The 20,910-nt window shown below is 56.9% G+C and overlaps 1 protein-coding gene across 1 annotated transcript in view; it reads right to left on the reverse strand.

Annotated features, from left to right (window-relative positions):
* Positions 1-1,794, reverse strand: part of SLC2A13 (solute carrier family 2 member 13) — a 304,260-nt gene extending 302,466 nt beyond the window's left edge. The window contains exon 1 of the mRNA XM_075345137.1: positions 999-1,794. Within this exon, the coding sequence (XP_075201252.1) occupies positions 999-1,536 (538 nt within the window). The 5' untranslated portion in view covers positions 1,537-1,794. The remainder of the gene's footprint in view (positions 1-998) is intronic.
* Between the last annotated feature and the right edge of the window lie 19,116 nt (positions 1,795-20,910).

A 20,910-nucleotide genomic window follows, 5' to 3' on the forward strand; every position in this document is an offset into this window, starting at 1 on the left:
CCTCAGCAGTAGAGGTAGCAGCCCCCCTTAGTTCCTCCTGTCAGCAGTACCATTCTATGTGGTCTGTTCTCCCCTCACCAGTGGAGGTAGCAGCCCTCCTTATTTCCTCCTGTCAGCAGTACCATTCTATGTGGTCTGTTCTCCCCTCAGCAGTGGAGGTAGCAGCCCCCCTTAGTTCCTCCTGTCAGCAGTACCATTCTATGTGGTCTGTTCTCCCAGGGAAGGTACCAGCCCCCCTTAGTTCCTCCTGTCAGCAGTACCATTCTATGTGGTCTGTTCTCCCCTCAGCAGTGGAGGTACCAGCCCCCCTTAGTTCCTCCTGTCAGCAGTACCATTCTATGTGGTCTGTTCTCCCCTCAGCAGTGAAGGTAGCAGCCCCCCTTAGTTCCTCCTGTCAGCAGTACCATTCTATGTGGTCTGTTCTCCCCTCAGCAGTGAAGGTAGCAGCCCCCCTTAGTTCCTCCTGTCAGCAGTACCATTCTATGTGGTCTGTTCTCCCCTCAGCAGTGAAGGTAGCAGCCCCCCTTAGTTCCTCCTGTCAGCAGTATCATTCTATGTGGTCTGTTCTCCCCTCAGTAGTGGAGGTAGCAGCCCCCCTTAGTTCCTCCTGTCAGCAGTACCATTCTATGTGGTCTGTTCTCCCAGGGAAGGTACCAGCCCCCCTTAGTTCCTTCTGTCAGCAGTACCATTCTATGTGGTCTGTTCTCCCCTCAGCAGTGGAGGTACCAGCCCCCCTTAGTTCCTCCTGTCAGCAGTACCATTCTATGTGGTCTGTTCTCCCCTCAGCAGTGAAGGTAGCAGCCCCCCTTAGTTCCTCCTGTCAGCAGTACCATTCTGTGTGGTCTGTTCTCCCAGGGAAGGTACCAGCCCCCCTTAGTTCCTCCTGTCAGCAGTATCATTCTATGTGGTCTGTTCTCCCCTCAGTAGTGGAGGTAGCAGCCCCCTTAGTTCCTCCTGTCACAGCTCCTATCAGGACCATTCGCACATGCTGCACTTACCGATCCCCAGTCCCACGACCACCCGGCCGCCGAGCAGCGTCTCCTTGTCCCGGGCAGCGGCCAGCAGCACGGCCCCGGCTGTGAAGAGCAGGCTGGCCAGGAGGATGCACGGTCTGCGCCCCGCCATGCCGTTCAGCACTCCGCCGGCCAGGGCAGACAGCGCCGCCGCGCCCACCGTGCTGGACACCAGCAGCTCCTGCCACAGCGCGGACAGGTTCATGTCCTTCTTGAGGAGCAGCATGGCCCCGGACACCACCCCGGTGTCATAGCCGAAGAGGAAGCCTCCGAGGGCAGAGAACACGGACACCACATAGACGAACGCCGGGGTGACGTCCTGCTGGAACTGCCTGCGGGCCGCCCGCTCCAGCTGCTCTCCGGAGGCGCCGCTCGCCTGGCTGCTGATGCTGGTGCAGGAGTCGGCGGCGATCAGGCTGCGCTCCCCGGCGCCCTCCTCATGCTTCCTCCGCCTCTTCTCCCCCATCAGGTTGCTCAGGCTCCGCAGGGTGTACTCCACATTATCGCTCGCCTTGCGGGACATAGGTAACGTGGTGGGCGGCTGTGATGGCCACGCCAGCTGCCGGGGCCGCTGTAGTCAGGCTGCTCGCGGGACGGGTGCCCAGGACATATGTGAGGAGCCTCCGCCCAGAATCCGTCCCCGCCGGCGGCAGCAGCGGTCACAGCGCGCGCCCAGCTCCTCACTTTCCGGAGACTTTACACATGTTTTACTGTTTTCCCTCCAGTAACCGGCTAAGACCGAGAAACAGCGGCGGGGGGCGGACCGGCGGCACTGAGCGACCACACGGAGGAACAGCGCTGTCAAACTGGAGGGGCGGGGCTACAGATCACATGACCCGCAGCAGCTGATTGCTGACGTCACACGGAGGTTTCATAGGTGTTCTCGCCTCAGGTCAGCAGCGCTTCTCTTTGTGATCCCCGTGCTGACGGCGGAGGGGAGGGGCCGTATACACTGTCACCTATCCATCCAGGGGAGGGGCCGTATACACTGTCACCTATCCATCCAGGGGAGGGGCCGTATACACTGTCACCTATCTATCCAGGGGAGGGGCCGTATACACTGTCACCTATCCATCCAGGGGAGGGGCCGTATACACTGTCACCTATCTATCCAGGGGAGGGGCCGTATACACTGTCACCTATCCATCCAGGGGAGGGGCCGTATACACTGTCACCTATCCATCCAGGGGAGGGGCCGTATACACTGTCACCTATCTATCCAGGGGAGGGGCCGTATACACTGTCACCTATCCATCCAGGGGAGGGGCCGTATACACTGTCACCTATCTATCCAGGGGAGGGGCCGTATACACTGTCACCTACCTATCCAGGGGAGGGGCCGTATACACTGTCACCTATCCATCCAGGGGAGGGGCCGTATACACTGTCACCTATCCATCCAGGGGAGGGGCCGTATACACTGTCACCTATCTATCCAGGGGAGGGGCCGTATACACTGTCACCTATCCATCCAGGGGAGGGGCCGTATACACTGTCACCTATCCATCCAGGGGAGGGGCCGTATACACTGTCACCTATCTATCCAGGGGAGAGGCCGTATACACTGTCACCTATCCATCCAGGGGAGGGGCCGTATACACTGTCACCTATCCATCCAGGGGAGGGGCCGTATACACTGTCACCTATCCATCCAGGGGAGGGGCCGTATACACTGTCACCTATCTATCCAGAGGAGGGGCCGTATACACTGTCACCTATCCATCCAGGGGAGGGGCCGTATACACTGTCACCTATCCATCCAGGGGAGAGGCCGTATACACTGTCACCTATCCATCCAGGGGAGAGGCCGTATACACTGTCACCTATCCATCCAGGGGAGGGGCCGTATACACTGTCACCTATCCATCCAGGGGAGGGGCCGTATACACTGTCACCTATCTATCCAGGGGAGGGGCCGTATACACTGTCACCTATCCATCCAGGGGAGGGGCCGTATACACTGTCACCTATCTATCCAGGGGAGGGGCCGTATACACTGTCACCTATCCATCCAGGGGAGGGGCCGTATACACTGTCACCTATCCATCCAGGGGAGGGGCCGTATACACTGTCACCTATCTATCCAGGGGAGGGGCCGTATACACTGTCACCTATCCATCCAGGGGAGGGGCCGTATACACTGTCACCTATCTATCCAGGGGAGGGGCCGTATACACTGTCACCTACCTATCCAGGGGAGGGGCCGTATACACTGTCACCTATCCATCCAGGGGAGGGGCCGTATACACTGTCACCTATCCATCCAGGGGAGGGGCCGTATACACTGTCACCTATCTATCCAGGGGAGGGGCCGTATACACTGTCACCTATCCATCCAGGGGAGGGGCCGTATACACTGTCACCTATCCATCCAGGGGAGGGGCCGTATACACTGTCACCTATCTATCCAGGGGAGAGGCCGTATACACTGTCACCTATCCATCCAGGGGAGGGGCCGTATACACTGTCACCTATCCATCCAGGGGAGGGGCCGTATACACTGTCACCTATCCATCCAGGGGAGGGGCCGTATACACTGTCACCTATCTATCCAGAGGAGGGGCCGTATACACTGTCACCTATCCATCCAGGGGAGGGGCCGTATACACTGTCACCTATCCATCCAGGGGAGAGGCCGTATACACTGTCACCTATCCATCCAGGGGAGAGGCCGTATACACTGTCACCTATCCATCCAGGGGAGGGGCCGTATACACTGTCACCTATCCATCCAGGGGAGGGGCCGTATACACTGTCACCTATCCATCCAGGGGAGAGGCCGTATACACTGTCACCTATCCATCCAGGGGAGGGGCCGTATACACTGTCACCTATCCATCCAGGGGAGGGGCCGTATACACTGTCACCTATCTATCCAGGGGAGGGGCCGTATACACTGTCACCTATCCATCCAGGGGAGGGGCCGTATACACTGTCACCTATCCATCCAGGGGAGGGGCCGTATACACTGTCACCTATCCATCCAGGGGAGGGGCCGTATACACTGTCACCTATCTATCCAGGGGAGAGGCCGTATACACTGTCACCTATCCATCCAGGGGAGAGGCCGTATACACTGTCACCTATCCATCCAGGGGAGAGGCCGTATACACTGTCACCTATCCATCCAGGGGAGAGGCCGTATACACTGTCACCTATCCATCCAGGGGAGGGGCCGTATACACTGTCACCTATCCATCCAGGGGAGAGGCCGTATACACTGTCACCTATCCATCCAGGGGAGGGGCCGTATACACTGTCACCTATCCATCCAGGGGAGGGGCCGTATACACTGTCACCTATCTATCCAGGGGAGGGGCCGTATACACTGTCACCTATCCATCCAGGGGAGGGGCCGTATACACTGTCACCTATCCATCCAGGGGAGGGGCCGTATACACTGTCACCTATCCATCCAGGGGAGGGGCCGTATACACTGTCACCTATCCATCCAGGGGAGGGGCCGTATACACTGTCACCTATCTATCCAGAGGAGGGGCCGTATACACTGTCACCTATCCATCCAGAGGAGGGTCCGTATACACTGTCACCTATCCATCCAGGGGAGGGGCCGTATACACTGTCACCTATCCATCCAGGGGAGGGGCCGTATACACTGTCACCTATCCATCCAGGGGAGGGGCCGTATACACTGTCACCTATCTATCCAGAGGAGGGGCCGTATACACTGTCACCTATCCATCCAGAGGAGGGTCCGTATACACTGTCACCTATCCATCCAGGGGAGGGGCCGTATACACTGTCACCTATCCATCCAGGGGAGGGGCCGTATACACTGTCACCTATCCATCCAGGGGAGGGGCCGTATACACTGTCACCTATCCATCCAGGGGAGGGGCCGTATACACTGTCACCTATCCATCCAGGGGAGGGGCCGTATACACTGTCTCCTATCCATCCAGGGGAGGGGCCGTATACACTGTCACCTATCCATCCAGGGGAGGGGCCGTATACACTGTCACCTATCTATCCAGAGGAGGGGCCGTATACACTGTCACCTATCTATCCAGAGGAGGGTCCGTATACACTGTCACCTATCTATCCAGGGGAGGGGCCGTATACACTGTCACCTATCTATCCAGAGGAGGGGCCGTATACACTGTCACCTATCCATCCAGGGGAGGGGCCGTATACACTGTCACCTATCCATCCAGGGGAGGGGCCGTATACACTGTCACCTATCCATCCAGGGGAGGGGCCGTATACACTGTCACCTATCCATCCAGGGGAGGGGCCGTATGCACTGTCACCTATCCATCCAGGGGAGGGGCCGTATACACTGTCACCTATCCATGCAGGAGAGGGGCCGTATACACTGTCACCTATCTATCCAGGGGAGGGGCCGTATACACTGTCACCTATCTATCCAGAGGAGGGGCCGTATACACTGTCACCTATCCATCCAGGGGAGGGGCCGTATACACTGTCACCTATCCATCCAGGGGAGGGGCCGTATACACTGTCACCTATCTATCCAGAGGAGGGGCCGTATACACTGTCACCTATCCATCCAGGGGAGGGGCCGTATACACTGTCACCTATCCATCCAGGGGAGGGGCCGTATACACTGTCACCTATCCATCCAGGGGAGGGGCCGTATACACTGTCACCTATCCATCCAGAGGAGGGGCCGTATACACTGTCACCTATCTATCCAGGAGAGGGGCCATATACACTGTCACCTATCCATCCAGAGGAGGGGCCGTATACACTGTCACCTATCTATCCAGAGGAGGGGCCGTATACACTGTCACCTATCCATCCAGGGGAGGGGCCGTATACACTGTCACCTATCCATCCAGGGGAGGGGCCGTATACACTGTCACCTATCCATCCAGGGGAGGGGCCGTATACACTGTCACCTATCCATCCAGAGGAGGGGCCGTATACACTGTCACCTATCCATCCAGGGGAGGGGCCGTATACACTGTCACCTATCCATCCAGAGGAGGGGCCGTATACACTGTCACCTATCCATCCAGGGGAGGGGCCGTATACACTGTCACCTATCCATCCAGGGGAGGGGCCGTATACACTGTCACCTATCCATCCAGGGGAGGGGCCGTATACACTGTCACCTATCTATCCAGGGGAGGGGCCGTATACACTGTCACCTATCCATCCAGGGGAGGGGCCGTATACACTGTCACCTATCCATCCAGGGGAGGGGCCGTATACACTGTCACCTATCCATCCAGAGGAGGGGCCGTATACACTGTCACCTATCTATCCAGGAGAGGGGCCATATACACTGTCACCTATCCATCCAGAGGAGGGGCCGTATACACTGTCACCTATCTATCCAGAGGAGGGGCCGTATACACTGTCACCTATCCATCCAGGGGAGGGGCCGTATACACTGTCACCTATCCATCCAGGGGAGGGGCCGTATACACTGTCACCTATCCATCCAGGGGAGGGGCCGTATACACTGTCACCTATCCATCCAGAGGAGGGGCCGTATACACTGTCACCTATCCATCCAGGGGAGGGGCCGTATACACTGTCACCTATCCATCCAGAGGAGGGGCCGTATACACTGTCACCTATCCATCCAGGGGAGGGGCCGTATACACTGTCACCTATCCATCCAGGGGAGGGGCCGTATACACTGTCACCTATCCATCCAGGGGAGGGGCCGTATACACTGTCACCTATCTATCCAGGGGAGGGGCCGTATACACTGTCACCTATCCATCCAGGGGAGGGGCCGTATACACTGTCACCTATCCATCCAGGGGAGGGGCCGTATACACTGTCACCTATCCATCCAGGGGAGGGGCCGTATACACTGTCACCTATCCATCCAGGGGAGGGGCCGTATACACTGTCACCTATCCATCCAGGGGAGGGGCTGTATACACTGTCACCTATCCATCCAGGGGAGGGGCCGTATACACTGTCACCTATCCATCCAGGGGAGGGGCCGTATACACTGTCACCTATCTATCCAGGGGAGGGGCCGTATACACTGTCACCTATCCATCCAGGGGAGGGGCCGTATACACTGTCACCTATCCATCCAGGGGAGGGGCCGTATACACTGTCACCTATCCATCCAGGGGAGGGGCCGTATACACTGTCACATATCTATCCAGGGGAGGGGCCGTATACACTGTCACCTATCCATCCAGGGAGGGGCCGTATACACTGTCACCTATCCATCCAGGGGAGGGGCCGTATACACTGTCACCTATCCATGCAGGGGAGGGGCCGTATACACTTTCACCTATCTATCCAGGGGAGGGGCCGTATACACTGTCACCTATCTATCCAGGGGAGGGGCCGTATACACTGTCACCTATCTATCCTGGGGAGGGGCCGTATACACTGTCACCTATCCATCCAGGGGAGTGGCCGTATACACTGTCACCTATCCATCCAGGGGAGGGGCCGTATACACTGTCACCTATCCATCCAGGGGAGGGGCCGTATACACTGTCACCTATCCATCCAGGGGAGGGGCCGTATACACTGTCACCTATCCATCCAGGAGAGGGGCCGTATACACTGTCACCTATCCATCCAGGGGAGGGGCCGTATACACTGTCACCTATCTATCCACGGGAGGGGCCGTATAAACTGTCACCTATCCATCCAGGGGAGGGGCCGTATACACTTTCACCTATCTATCCAGGGGAGGGGCCGTATACACTGTCACCTATCTATCCAGGGGAGGGGCCGTATACACTGTCACCTATCTATCCAGGGGAGGGGCCGTATACACTGTCACCTATCTATCCAGGGGAGGGGCCGTGTACACTGTCACCTATCCGTCCAGGGGAGGGGCCGTATACACTGTCACCTATCCGTCCAGGGGAGGGACTGTATACACTGTCACCTATCTATCCAGGGGAGGGGCCGTATACACTGTCACCTATCTATCCAGGGGAGGGGCCGTATACACTGTCACCTATCCATCCAGGGGAGGGGCCGTATACACTGTCACCTATCTATCCACGGGAGGGGCCGTATACACTGTCACCTATCCATCCAGGGGAGGGGCCGTATACACTGTCACGTATCTATCCAGGGGAAGGGCCGTATACACTGTCACCTATCTATCCAGGGGAGGGGCCGTATACACTGTCACCTATCTATCCAGGGGAGGGGCCGTATACACTGTCACCTATCTATCCACGGGAGGGGCCGTATACACTGTCACCTATCTATCCAGGGGAGGGGCCGTATACACTTTCACCTATCTATACAGGGGAGGGGCCGTATACACTGTCACCTATCTATCCAGAGGAGGGGCCGTATACACTGTCACCTATCTATCCAGAGGAGGGGCCGTATACACTGTCACCTATCCATCCAGGGGAGGGGCCGTATACACTGTCACCTATCCATCCAGGGGAGGGGCCGTATACACTGTCACCTATCTATCCAGAGGAGGGGCCGTATACACTGTCACCTATCCATCCAGAGGAGGGTCCGTATACACTGTCACCTATCCATCCAGGGGAGGGGCCGTATACACTGTCACCTATCCATCCAGGGGAGGGGCCGTATACACTGTCACCTATCCATCCAGGGGAGGGGCCGTATACACTGTCACCTATCTATCCAGAGGAGGGGCCGTATACACTGTCACCTATCCATCCAGAGGAGGGTCCGTATACACTGTCACCTATCCATCCAGGGGAGGGGCCGTATACACTGTCACCTATCCATCCAGGGGAGGGGCCGTATACACTGTCACCTATCCATCCAGGGGAGGGGCCGTATACACTGTCACCTATCCATCCAGGGGAGGGGCCGTATACACTGTCACCTATCCATCCAGGGGAGGGGCCGTATACACTGTCTCCTATCCATCCAGGGGAGGGGCCGTATACACTGTCACCTATCCATCCAGGGGAGGGGCCGTATACACTGTCACCTATCTATCCAGAGGAGGGGCCGTATACACTGTCACCTATCTATCCAGAGGAGGGTCCGTATACACTGTCACCTATCTATCCAGGGGAGGGGCCGTATACACTGTCACCTATCTATCCAGAGGAGGGGCCGTATACACTGTCACCTATCCATCCAGGGGAGGGGCCGTATACACTGTCACCTATCCATCCAAGGGAGGGGCCGTATACACTGTCACCTATCTATCCAGGGGAGGGGCCGTATACACTGTCACCTATCCATCCAGGGGAGGGGCCGTATACACTGTCACCTATCCATCCAGGGGAGGGGCCGTATACACTGTCACCTATCTATCCAGGGGAGGGGCCATATACACTGTCACCTATCCATCCAGGGGAGGGGCCGTATACACTGTCACCTATCCATCCAGGGGAGGGGCCGTATACACTGTCACCTATCCATCCAGGGGAGGGGCCGTATACACTGTCACCTATCCATCCAGGGGAGGGGCCGTATACACTGTCACCTATCTATCCTGGAGAGGGGCCGTATACACTGTCACCTATCTATCCAGGAGAGGGGCCGTATACACTGTCACCTATCTATCCAGAGGAGGGGCCGTATACACTGTCACCTATCTATCCAGAGGAGGGTCCGTATACACTGTCACCTATCTATCCAGGAGAGGGGCCGTATACACTGTCACCTATCTATCCAGAGGAGGGGCCGTATACACTGTCACCTATCTATCCAGAGGAGGGTCCGTATACACTGTCACCTATCTATCCAGGGGAGGGGCCGTATACACTGTCACCTATCTATCCAGAGGAGGGGCCGTATACACTGTCACCTATCCATCCAGGGGAGGGGCCGTATACACTGTCACCTATCCATCCAAGGGAGGGGCCGTATACACTGTCACCTATCTATCCAGGGAGGGGCCGTATACACTGTCACCTATCCATCCAGGGAGGGGCCGTATACACTGTCACCTATCCATCCAGGGGAGGGGCCGTATACACTGTCACCTATCTATCCAGGGGAGGGGCCATATACACTGTCACCTATCCATCCAGGGGAGGGGCCGTATACACTGTCACCTATCCATCCAGGGGAGGGGCCGTATACACTGTCACCTATCCATCCAGGGGAGGGGCCGTATACACTGTCACCTATCTATCCTGGAGAGGGGCCGTATACACTGTCACCTATCTATCCAGGAGAGGGGCCGTATACACTGTCACCTATCCATCCAGAGGAGGGGCCGTATACACTGTCACCTATCTATCCAGAGGAGGGTCCGTATACACTGTCACCTATCCATCCAGGGGAGGGGCCGTATACACTGTCACCTATCCATCCAGGGGAGGGGCCGTATACACTGTCACCTATCCATCCAGGGGAGGGGCCGTATGCACTGTCACCTATCCATCCAGGGGAGGGGCCGTATACACTGTCACCTATCCATCCAGGAGAGGGGCCGTATACACTGTCACCTATCCATGCAGGAGAGGGGCCGTATACACTGTCACCTATCTATCCAGGGGAGGGGCCGTATACACTGTCACCTATCTATCCAGAGGAGGGCCGTATACACTGTCACCTATCTATCCAGGGGAGGGGCCGTATACACTGTCACCTATCCATCCAGGGGAGGGGCCGTATACACTGTCACCTATCCATCCAGGGGAGGGGCCGTATACACTGTCACCTATCCATCCAGGGGAGGGCCGTATACACTGTCACCTATCCATCCAGGGGAGGGGCCGTAAACACTGTCACCTATCCATGCAGGAGAGGGGCCGTATACACTGTCACCTATCCATCCAGGGGAGGGGCCGTATACACTGTCACCTATCCATCCAGGGGAGGGGCCGTATACACTGTCACCTATCCATCCAGGGAGGGGCCGTATACACTGTCACCTATCCATCCAGGGGAGGGGCCGTATACACTGTCACCTATCCATCTAGGGGAGGGGCCGTATACACTGTCACCTATCCATCCAGGGGAGGGGCCGTATACACTGTCACCTATCCATCCAGGGGAGGGGCCGTATACACTGTCACCTATCCATCCAGGGGAGGGGCCGTAAACACTGTCACCTATCCATGCAGGAGAGGGGCCGTATACACTGTCACCTATCTATCCAGGGGAGGGGCCGTATACACTGTCACCTATCCATCCAGGGGAGGGGCCGTATACACTGTCACCTATCCATCCAGGGGAGGGGCCGTATACACTGTCACCTATCCATCCAGGGGAGGGGCCGTATACACTGTCACCTATCCATCCAGGGGAGGGGCCGTATACACTGTCACCTATCCATCCAGGGGAGGGGCCGTATACACTGTCACCTATCCATCCAGGGGAGGGGCCGTATACACTGTCACCTATCCATCCAGGGGAGGGGGCCGTATACACTGTCACCTATCTATCCAGAGGAGGGTCCGTATACACTGTCACCTATCTATCCAGGGGAGGGGCCGTATACACTTTCACCTATCTATCCAGAGGAGGGGCCGTATACACTGTCACCTATCCATCCAGGGGAGGGGCCGTATACACTGTCACCTATCCATCCAGGGGAGGGGCCGTATACACTGTCACCTATCCATCCAGGGGAGGGGCCGTATACACTGTCACCTATCCATCCAGGGGAGGGGCCGTATACACTGTCACCTATCCATCCAGGGGAGGGGCCGTATACACTGTCACCTATCCATCCAGGGGAGGGGCCGTATACACTGTCACCTATCTATCCAGAGGAAGGGCCGTATACACTGTCACCTATCTATCCAGAGGAGGGTCCGTATACACTGTCACCTATCTATCCAGGGGAGGGGCCGTATACACTTTCACCTATCTATCCAGAGGAGGGGCCGTATACACTGTCACCTATCTATCCAGGGGAGGGGCCGTATACACTGTCACCTATCCATCCAGGGGAGGGGCCGTATACACTGTCACCTATCCATCCAGGGTAGGGGCCGTATACACGGTCATCTATCTATCCAGAGGAGGGGCCGTATACACTGTCACCTATCCATCCAGGGGAGGGGCCGTATACACTGTCACCTATCCATCCAGGGGAGGGGCCGTATACACTGTCACCTATCCATCCAGGGGAGGGGCCGTATACACTGTCACCTATCCATCCAGAGGAGGGGCCGTATACACTGTCACCTATCCATCCAGGGGAGGGGCCGTATACACTGTCACCTATCCATCCAGAGGAGGGGCCGTATACACTGTCACCTATCCATCCAGGGGAGGGGCCGTATACACTGTCACCTATCCATCCAGGGGAGGGGCCGTATACACTGTCACCTATCCATCCAGGGGAGGGGCCGTATACACTGTCACCTATCCATCCAGGGGAGGGGCCGTATGCACTGTCACCTATCCATCCAGGGGAGGGGCCGTATACACTGTCACCTATCCATGCAGGAGAGGGGCCGTATACACTGTCACCTATCTATCCAGGGGAGGGGCCGTATACACTGTCACCTATCTATCCAGGAGGAGGGGCCGTATACACTGTCACCTATCTATCCAGGGGAGGGGCCGTATACACTGTCACCTATCCATCCAGGGAGGGGCCGTATACACTGTCACCTATCCATCCAGGGGAGGGGCCGTATACACTGTCACCTATCCATCCAGGGGAGGGGCCGTATACACTGTCACCTATCCATCCAGGGGAGGGGCCGTATACACTGTCACCTATCCATCCAGGGGAGGGGCCGTATACACTGTCACCTATCCATCCAGGGGAGGGGCCGTATACACTGTCACCTATCCATCCAGGGAGGTGCCGTAAACACTGTCACCTATCCATGCTGGAGAGGGGCCGTATACACTGTCACCTATCTATCCAGGGGAGGGGCCGTATACACTGTCACCTATCCATCCAGGGGATGGGCTGTATACACTGTCACCTATCCATCCAGGGGAGGGGCCGTATACACTGTCACCTATCCATCCAGGGAAGGGGCCGTATACACTGTCACCTATCCATCCAGGGGAGGGGCCGTATACACTGTCACCTATCCATCCAGGGGAGGGGCCGTATACACTGTCACCTATCCATCCAGGGGAGGGGCCGTATACACTGTCACCTATCCATCCAGGGGAGGGGCCGTATACACTGTCACCTATCCATCCAGGGGAAGGGCCGTATACACTGTCACGGTCACCTATCCATCCAGGGGAGGGGCCGTATACACTGTCACCTATCCATGCAGGAGAGGGGCCGTATACACTGTCACCTATCCATGCAGGAGAGGGGCCGTATACACTGTCACCTATCCATCCAGGGGAGGGGCCGTATACACTGTCACCTATCCATGCAGGAGAGGGGCCGTATACACTGTCACCTATCCATGCAGGAGAGGGGGCCGTATACACTGTCACCTATCTATCCAGGGGAGGGGCCGTATACACTGTCACCTATCTATCCAAAGGAGGGGCCGTATAAACTGTCACCTATCTATCCAGGGGAGGGGCCGTATACACTGTCACCTATCCATCCAGGGGAGGGGCCGTATACACTGTCACCTATCCATGCAGGAGAGGGGCCGTATACACTGTCACCTATCCATGCAGGGGAGGGGCCGTATACACTGTCACCTATCCATCCAGGGGAGGGGCCGTATACACTGTCACCTATCCATCCAGGGGAGGGGCCGTATACACTGTCACCTATCCATCCAGGGGAGGGGCCGTATACACTGTCACCTATCCATCCAGGGGAGGGGCCGTATACACTGTCACCTATCCATCCAGGGGAGGGGCCGTATACACTGTTACTTATCCATCCAGGGGAGGGGCCGTATACACTGTCATCTATCCATCCAGGGGAGGGGCCGTATACACTGTCACCTATCCATCCAGGGGAGGGGCCGTATACACTGTCACCTATCCATCCAGGGGAGGGGCCGTATACACTGTCACCTATCCATCCAGGGGAGGGGCCGTATACACTGTCACCTATCCATGCAGGAGAGGGGCCGTATACACTGTCACCTATCCATGCAGGAGAGGGGCCGTATACACTGTCACCTATCCATCCAGGGGAGGGGCCGTATACACTGTCACCTATCCATGCAGGAGAGGGGCCGTATACACTGTCACCTATCCATGCAGGAGAGGGGCCGTATACACTGTCACCTATCTATCCAGGGGAGGGGCCGTATACACTGTCACCTATCTATCCAGGGGAGGGGCCGTATACACTGTCACCTATCCATCCAGGGGAGGGGCCGTATACACTGTCACCTATCCATGCAGGAGAGGGGCCGTATACACTGTCACCTATCCATGCAGGAGAGGGGCCGTATACACTGTCACCTATCCATCCAGGGGAGGGGCCGTATACACTGTCACCTATCCATGCAGGAGAGGGGCCGTATACACTGTCACCTATCCATGCAGGAGAGGGGCCGTATACACTGTCACCTATCTATCCAGGGGAGGGGCCGTATACACTGTCACCTATCTATCCAAAGGAGGGGCCGTATACACTGTCACCTATCTATCCAGGGGAGGGGCCGTATACACTGTCACCTATCCATCCAGGGGAGGGGCCGTATACACTGTCACCTATCCATCCAGGGGAGGGGCCGTAAACACTGTCACCTATCCATGCAGGAGAGGGGCCGTATACACTGTCACCTATCCATGCAGGGGAGGGGCCGTATACACTGTCACCTATCCATCCAGGGGAGGGGCCGTATACACTGTCACCTATCCATCCAGGGGAGGGGCCGTATACACTGTCACCTATCCATCCAGGGGAGGGGCCGTATACACTGTCACCTATCCATCCAGGGGAGGGGCCGTATACACTGTCACCTATCTATCCAGGGGAGGGGCCGTATACACTGTCACCTATCCATCCAGGGGAGGGGCCGTATACACTGTCACCTATCCATCCAGGGGAGGGGCCGTATACACTGTCACCTATCCATCCAGGGGAGGGGCCGTATACACTGTCACCTATCCATCCAGGGGAGGGGCCGTATACACTGTCACCTATCCATCCAGGGGAGGGGCCGTATACACTGTCACCTATCCATCCAGGGGAGGGGCCGTATACACTGTCACCTATCCATCCAGGGGAGGGGCCGTATACACTGTCACCTATCCATGCAGGAGAGGGGCCGTATACACTGTCACCTATCCATGCAGGAGAGGGGCCGTATACACTGTCACCTATCCATCCAGGGGAGGGGCCGTATACACTGTCACCTATGCATGCAGGAGAGGGGCCATATACACTGTCACGTATCCATGCAGGAGAGGGGCCGTATACACTGTCACCTATCTATCCAGGGGAGGGGCCGTATACACTGTCACCTATCTATCCAGAGGAGGGGCCGTATACACTGTCACCTATCTATCCAGGGGAGGGGCCGTATACACTGTCACCTATCCATCCAGGGGAGGGGCCGTATACACTGTCACCTATCCATCCAGGGGAGGGGCCGTAAACACTGTCACCTATCCATGCAGGAGAGGGGCCGTATACACTGTCACCTATCCATGCAGGGGAGGGGCCGTATACACTGTCACCTATCCATCCGGGGGAGGGGCCGTATACACTGTCACCTATCCATCCGGGGGAGGGGCCGTATACACTGTCACCTATCCATCCAGGGGAGGGGCCGTATACACTGTCACCTATCCATCCAGGGGAGGGGCCGTATACACTGTCACCTATCCATCCAGGGGAGGGGCCGTATACACTGTCACCTATCCATCCAGGGGAGGGGCCGTATACACTGTCACCTATCCATCCAGGGGAGGGGCCGTATACACTGTCACCTATCCATCCAGGGGAGGGGCCGTATACACTGTCACCTATCCATCCAGGGGAGGGGCCGTATACACTGTCACCTATCCATCCAGGGGAGGGGCCGTATACACTGTCACCTATCCATCCAGGGGAGGGGCCGTATACACTGTCACCTATCCATCCAGGGGAGGGGCCGTATACACTGTCACATATCCATCCAGGGGAGGGGCCGTATACACTGTCACCTATCCATCCAGGGGAGGGGCCGTATACACTGTCACCTATCCATCCAGGGGAGGGGCAGTATACACTGTCACCTATCCATGCAGGGGAGGGGCCGTATACACTTTCACCTATCTATCCAGGGGAGGGGCCGTATACACTGTCACCTATCTATCCAGGGGAGGGGCCGTATACACTGTCACCTATCTATCCTGGGGAGGGGCCGTATACACTGTCACCTATCCATCCAGGGGAGTGGCCGTATACACTGTCACCTATCCATCCAGGGTAGGGGCCGTATACACTGTCACCTATCCATCCAGGGGAGGGGCCGTATACACTGTCACCTATCCATCCAGGGGAGGGGCCGTATACACTGTCACCTATCTATCCAGGGGAGGGGCCGTATACACTGTCACCTATCCATCCAGGGGAGGGGCCGTATACACTGTCACCTATCCATCCAGGGGAGGGGCCGTATACACTGTCACCTATCCATCCAGGGGAGGAGCCGTATACACTGTCACCTATCCATCCAGGGGAGGGGCCGTATACACTGTCACCTATCCATCCAGGGGAGGGGCCGTATACACTGTCACCTATCCATCCAGGGGAGGGGCCGTATACACTGTCACCTATCCATCCAGGGGAGGGGCCGTATACACTGTCACCTATCCATCCAGGGGAGGGGCCGTATACACTGTCACCTATCCATCCAGGGGAGGGGCCATATACACTGTCACCTATCCATCCAGGGGAGGGGCCGTATACACTGTCACCTATCCATGCAGGAGAGGGGCCGTATACACTGTCACCTATCCATGCAGGAGGGGCCGTATACACTGTCACCTATCCATCCAGGGGAGGGGCCGTATACACTGTCACCTATCCATGCAGGAGAGGGGCCGTATACACTGTCACCTATCCATGCAGGAGAGGGGCCGTATACACTGTCACCTATCTATCCAGGGGAAGGGCCGTATACACTGTCACCTAACTATCCAGAGGAGGGGCCGTATACACTGTCACCTATCCATGCAGGGGAGGGGCCGTATACAGTGTCACCTATCCATCCAGGGGAGGGGCCGTATACACTGTCACCTATCCATCCAGGGGAGGGGCCGTAAACACTGTCACCTATCCATGCAGGAGAGGGGCCGTATACACTGTCACCTATCCATGCAGGGGAGGGGCCGTATACACTGTCACCTATCCATCCAGGGGAGGGGCCGTATACACTGTCACCTATCCATCCAGGGGAGGGGCCGTATACACTGTCACCTACCCATCCAGGGGAGGGGCCGTATACACTGTCACCTATCCATCCAGGGGAGGGGCCGTATACACTGTCACCTATCCATCCAGGGGAGGGGCCGTATACACTGTCACCTATCCATCCAGGGGAGGGGCCGTATACACTGTCACCTATCCATCCAGGGGAGGGGCCGTATACACTGTCACCTATCCATCCAGGGGAGGGGCCGTATACACTGTCACCTATCCATCCAGGGGAGGGGCCGTATACACTGTCACCTATCTATCCAGAGGAGGGGCCGTATACACAGTCACCTATCCATCCAGGGGAGGGGCCGTATACACTGTCACCTATCCATCCAGGGGAGGGGCCGTATACACTGTCACCTATCCATCCAGGGGAGGGGCCGTATACACTGTCACCTATCCATCCAGGGGAGGGGCCGTATACACTGTCACCTATCCATCCAGGGGAGGGGCCGTATACACTGTCACCTATCCATCCAGGGGAGGGGCCGTATACACTGTCACCTATCCATCCAGGGGAGGGGCCGTATACACTGTCACCTATCTATCCAGGGGAGGGGCCGTATACACTGTCACCTATCCATCCAGGGGAGGGGCCGTATACACTGTCACCTATCCATCCAGGGGAGGGGCCGTATACACTGTCACCTATCCATCCAGGGGAGGGGCCGTATACACTGTCACCTATCCATCCAGGGGAGGGGCCGTATACACTGTCACCTATCCATCCAGGGGAGGGGCTGTATACACTGTCACCTATCCATCCAGGGGAGGGGCCGTATACACTGTCACCTATCCATCCAGGGGAGGGGCCGTATACACTGTCACCTATCCATCCAGGGGAGGGGCCGTATACACTGTCACCTATCCATCCAGGGGAGGGGCCGTATACACTGTCACCTATCCATCCAGGGGAGGGGCCGTATACACTGTCACCTATCCATCCAGGGGAGGGGCCGTATACACTGTCACATATCTATCCAGGGGAGGGGCCGTATACACTGTCACCTATCCATCCAGGGGAGGGGCCGTATACACTGTCACCTATCCATCCAGGAGAGGGGCCGTATACACTGTCACCTATCCATGCAGGGGAGGGGCCGTATACACTTTCACCTATCTATCCAGGGGAGGGGCCGTATACACTGTCACCTATCTATCCAGGGGAGGGGCCGTATACACTGTCACCTATCTATCCTGGGGAGGGGCCGTATACACTGTCACCTATCCATCCAGGGGAGTGGCCGTATACACTGTCACCTATCCATCCAGGGTAGGGGCCGTATACACTGTCACCTATCCATCCAGGGGAGGGGCCGTATACACTGTCACCTATCCATCCAGGGGAGGGGCCGTATACACTGTCACCTATCTATCCAGGGGAGGGGCCGTATACACTGTCACCTATCCATCCAGGGGAGGGGCCGTATGCACTGTCACCTATCCATCCAGGGGAGGGGCCGTATACACTGTCACCTATCCATCCAGGGGAGGAGCCGTATACACTGTCACCTATCCATCCAGGGGAGGGGCCGTATACACTGTCACCTATCCATCCAGGGGAGGGGCCGTATACACTGTCACCTATCCATCCAGGGGAGGGGCCGTATACACTGTCACCTATTCATCCAGGGGAGGGGCCGTATACACTGTCACCTATCCATCCAGGGGAGGGGCCGTATACACTGTCACCTATCCATCCAGGGGAGGGGCCGTATACACTGTCACCTATCTATCCACGGGAGGGGCCGTATAAACTGTCACCTATCCATCCAGGGGAGGGGCCGTATACACTTTCACCTATCTATCCAGGGGAGGGGCCGTATACACTGTCACCTATCTATCCAGGGGAGGGGCCGTATACACTGTCACCTATCTATCCAGGGGAGGGGCCGTATACACTGTCACCTATCTATCCAGGGGAGGGGCCGTGTACACTGTCACCTATCCGTCCAGGGGAGGGGCCGTATACACTGTCACCTATCCGTCCAGGGGAGGGACTGTATACACTGTCACCTATCTATCCAGGGGAGGGGCCGTATACACTGTCACCTATCTATCCAGGGGAGGGGCCGTATACACTGTCACCTATCCATCCAGGGGAGGGGCCGTATACACTGTCACCTATCTATCCAGGGGAGGGGCCGTATACACTGTCACCTATCTATCCACGGGAGGGGCCGTATACACTGTCACCTATCCATCCAGGGGAGGGGCCGTATACACTGTCACGTATCTATCCAGGGGAAGGGCCGTATACACTGTCACCTATCTATCCAGGGGAGGGGCCGTATACACTGTCACCTATCTATCCAGGGGAGGGGCCGTATACACTGTCACCTATCTATCCACGGGAGGGGCCGTATACACTGTCACCTATCTATCCAGGGGAGGGGCCGTATACACTTTCACCTATCTATACAGGGGAGGGGCCGTATACACTGTCACCTATCTATCCAGAGGAGGGGCCGTATACACTGTCACCTATCTATCCAGAGGAGGGGCCGTATACACTGTCACCTATCTATCCAGAGGAGGGGCCGTATACACTGTCACCTATCTATCCAGAGGAGGGGCCGTATGCACTTTCACCTATCTATCCTGAGGAGGGGCCGTATACACTGTCACCTATCTATCCAGAGGAGGGGCCGTATACACTGTCACCTATCTATCCAGAGGAGGGACCGTATACACTGTCGCCTATCTATCCAGAGGAGGGGCCGTATACACTGTCACCTATCTATCCAGGAGAGTGGCCGTATACACTGTCACCTATCTATCCAGGGGAGGGGCCGTATGCACTGTCACCTATCTATCCAGAGGAGGGGCCGTATACACTGTCACCTATCTATCCAGGGGAGTGGCCGTATACACTGTCACCTATCTATTCACGGGAGGGGCCGTATGCACTGTCACCTATCTATCCAGAGGAGGGGCTGTATACACTGTCACCTATCTATCCAGAGGAGGGGCCGTATACACTGTCACCTATCTATCCAGAGGAGGGGCCGTATACACTGTCACCTATCTATCCAGAGGAGGGGCCGTATACACTGTCACCTATCTATCCAGAGGAGGGGCCGTATACACTGTCACCTATCTGTCCAGGGGAGGAGCCGTATACACTGTCACCTATCTATCCAGGGGAGGAGCCGTATGCACTGTCACCTATCTATCCAGAGGAGGGACCGTATACACTGTCACCTATCTATCCAGAGGAGGGGCCGTATACACTGTCACCTATCTATCCAGGGGAGTGGCCGTATACACTGTAACCTATCTATCCAGAGGAGGGGCCGTATGCACTGTCACCTATCTATCCAGAGGAGGGGCCGTATACACTGTCACCTATCTATCCAGAGGAGGGGCCGTATACACTGTCACCTATCTATCCAGAGGAGGGGCCGTATACACTGTCACCTATCTATTCCTGGGAGGGGCCGTATACACTGTCACCTATCTATCCAGGGGAGGGGCCGTATGCACTGTCACCTATCTATCCAGAGGAGGGGCCGTATACACTGTCACCTATCTATCCAAGGGAGGGGCCGTATACACTGTCACCTATCTATCCACGGGAGGGGCCGTATGCACTGTCACCTATCTATCCAGAGGAGGGGCTGTATACACTGTCACCTATCGATCCAGGGGAGTGGCCGTATACACTGTTGACTCGCCCACCCCAGGGCTATGGGACACCTGGTGCCGGGC

Source organism: Anomaloglossus baeobatrachus, chromosome 4 (genome assembly GCF_048569485.1).
Source record: "Anomaloglossus baeobatrachus isolate aAnoBae1 chromosome 4, aAnoBae1.hap1, whole genome shotgun sequence".
NCBI classification, from domain to species: Eukaryota; Metazoa; Chordata; class Amphibia; order Anura; family Aromobatidae; genus Anomaloglossus; species Anomaloglossus baeobatrachus.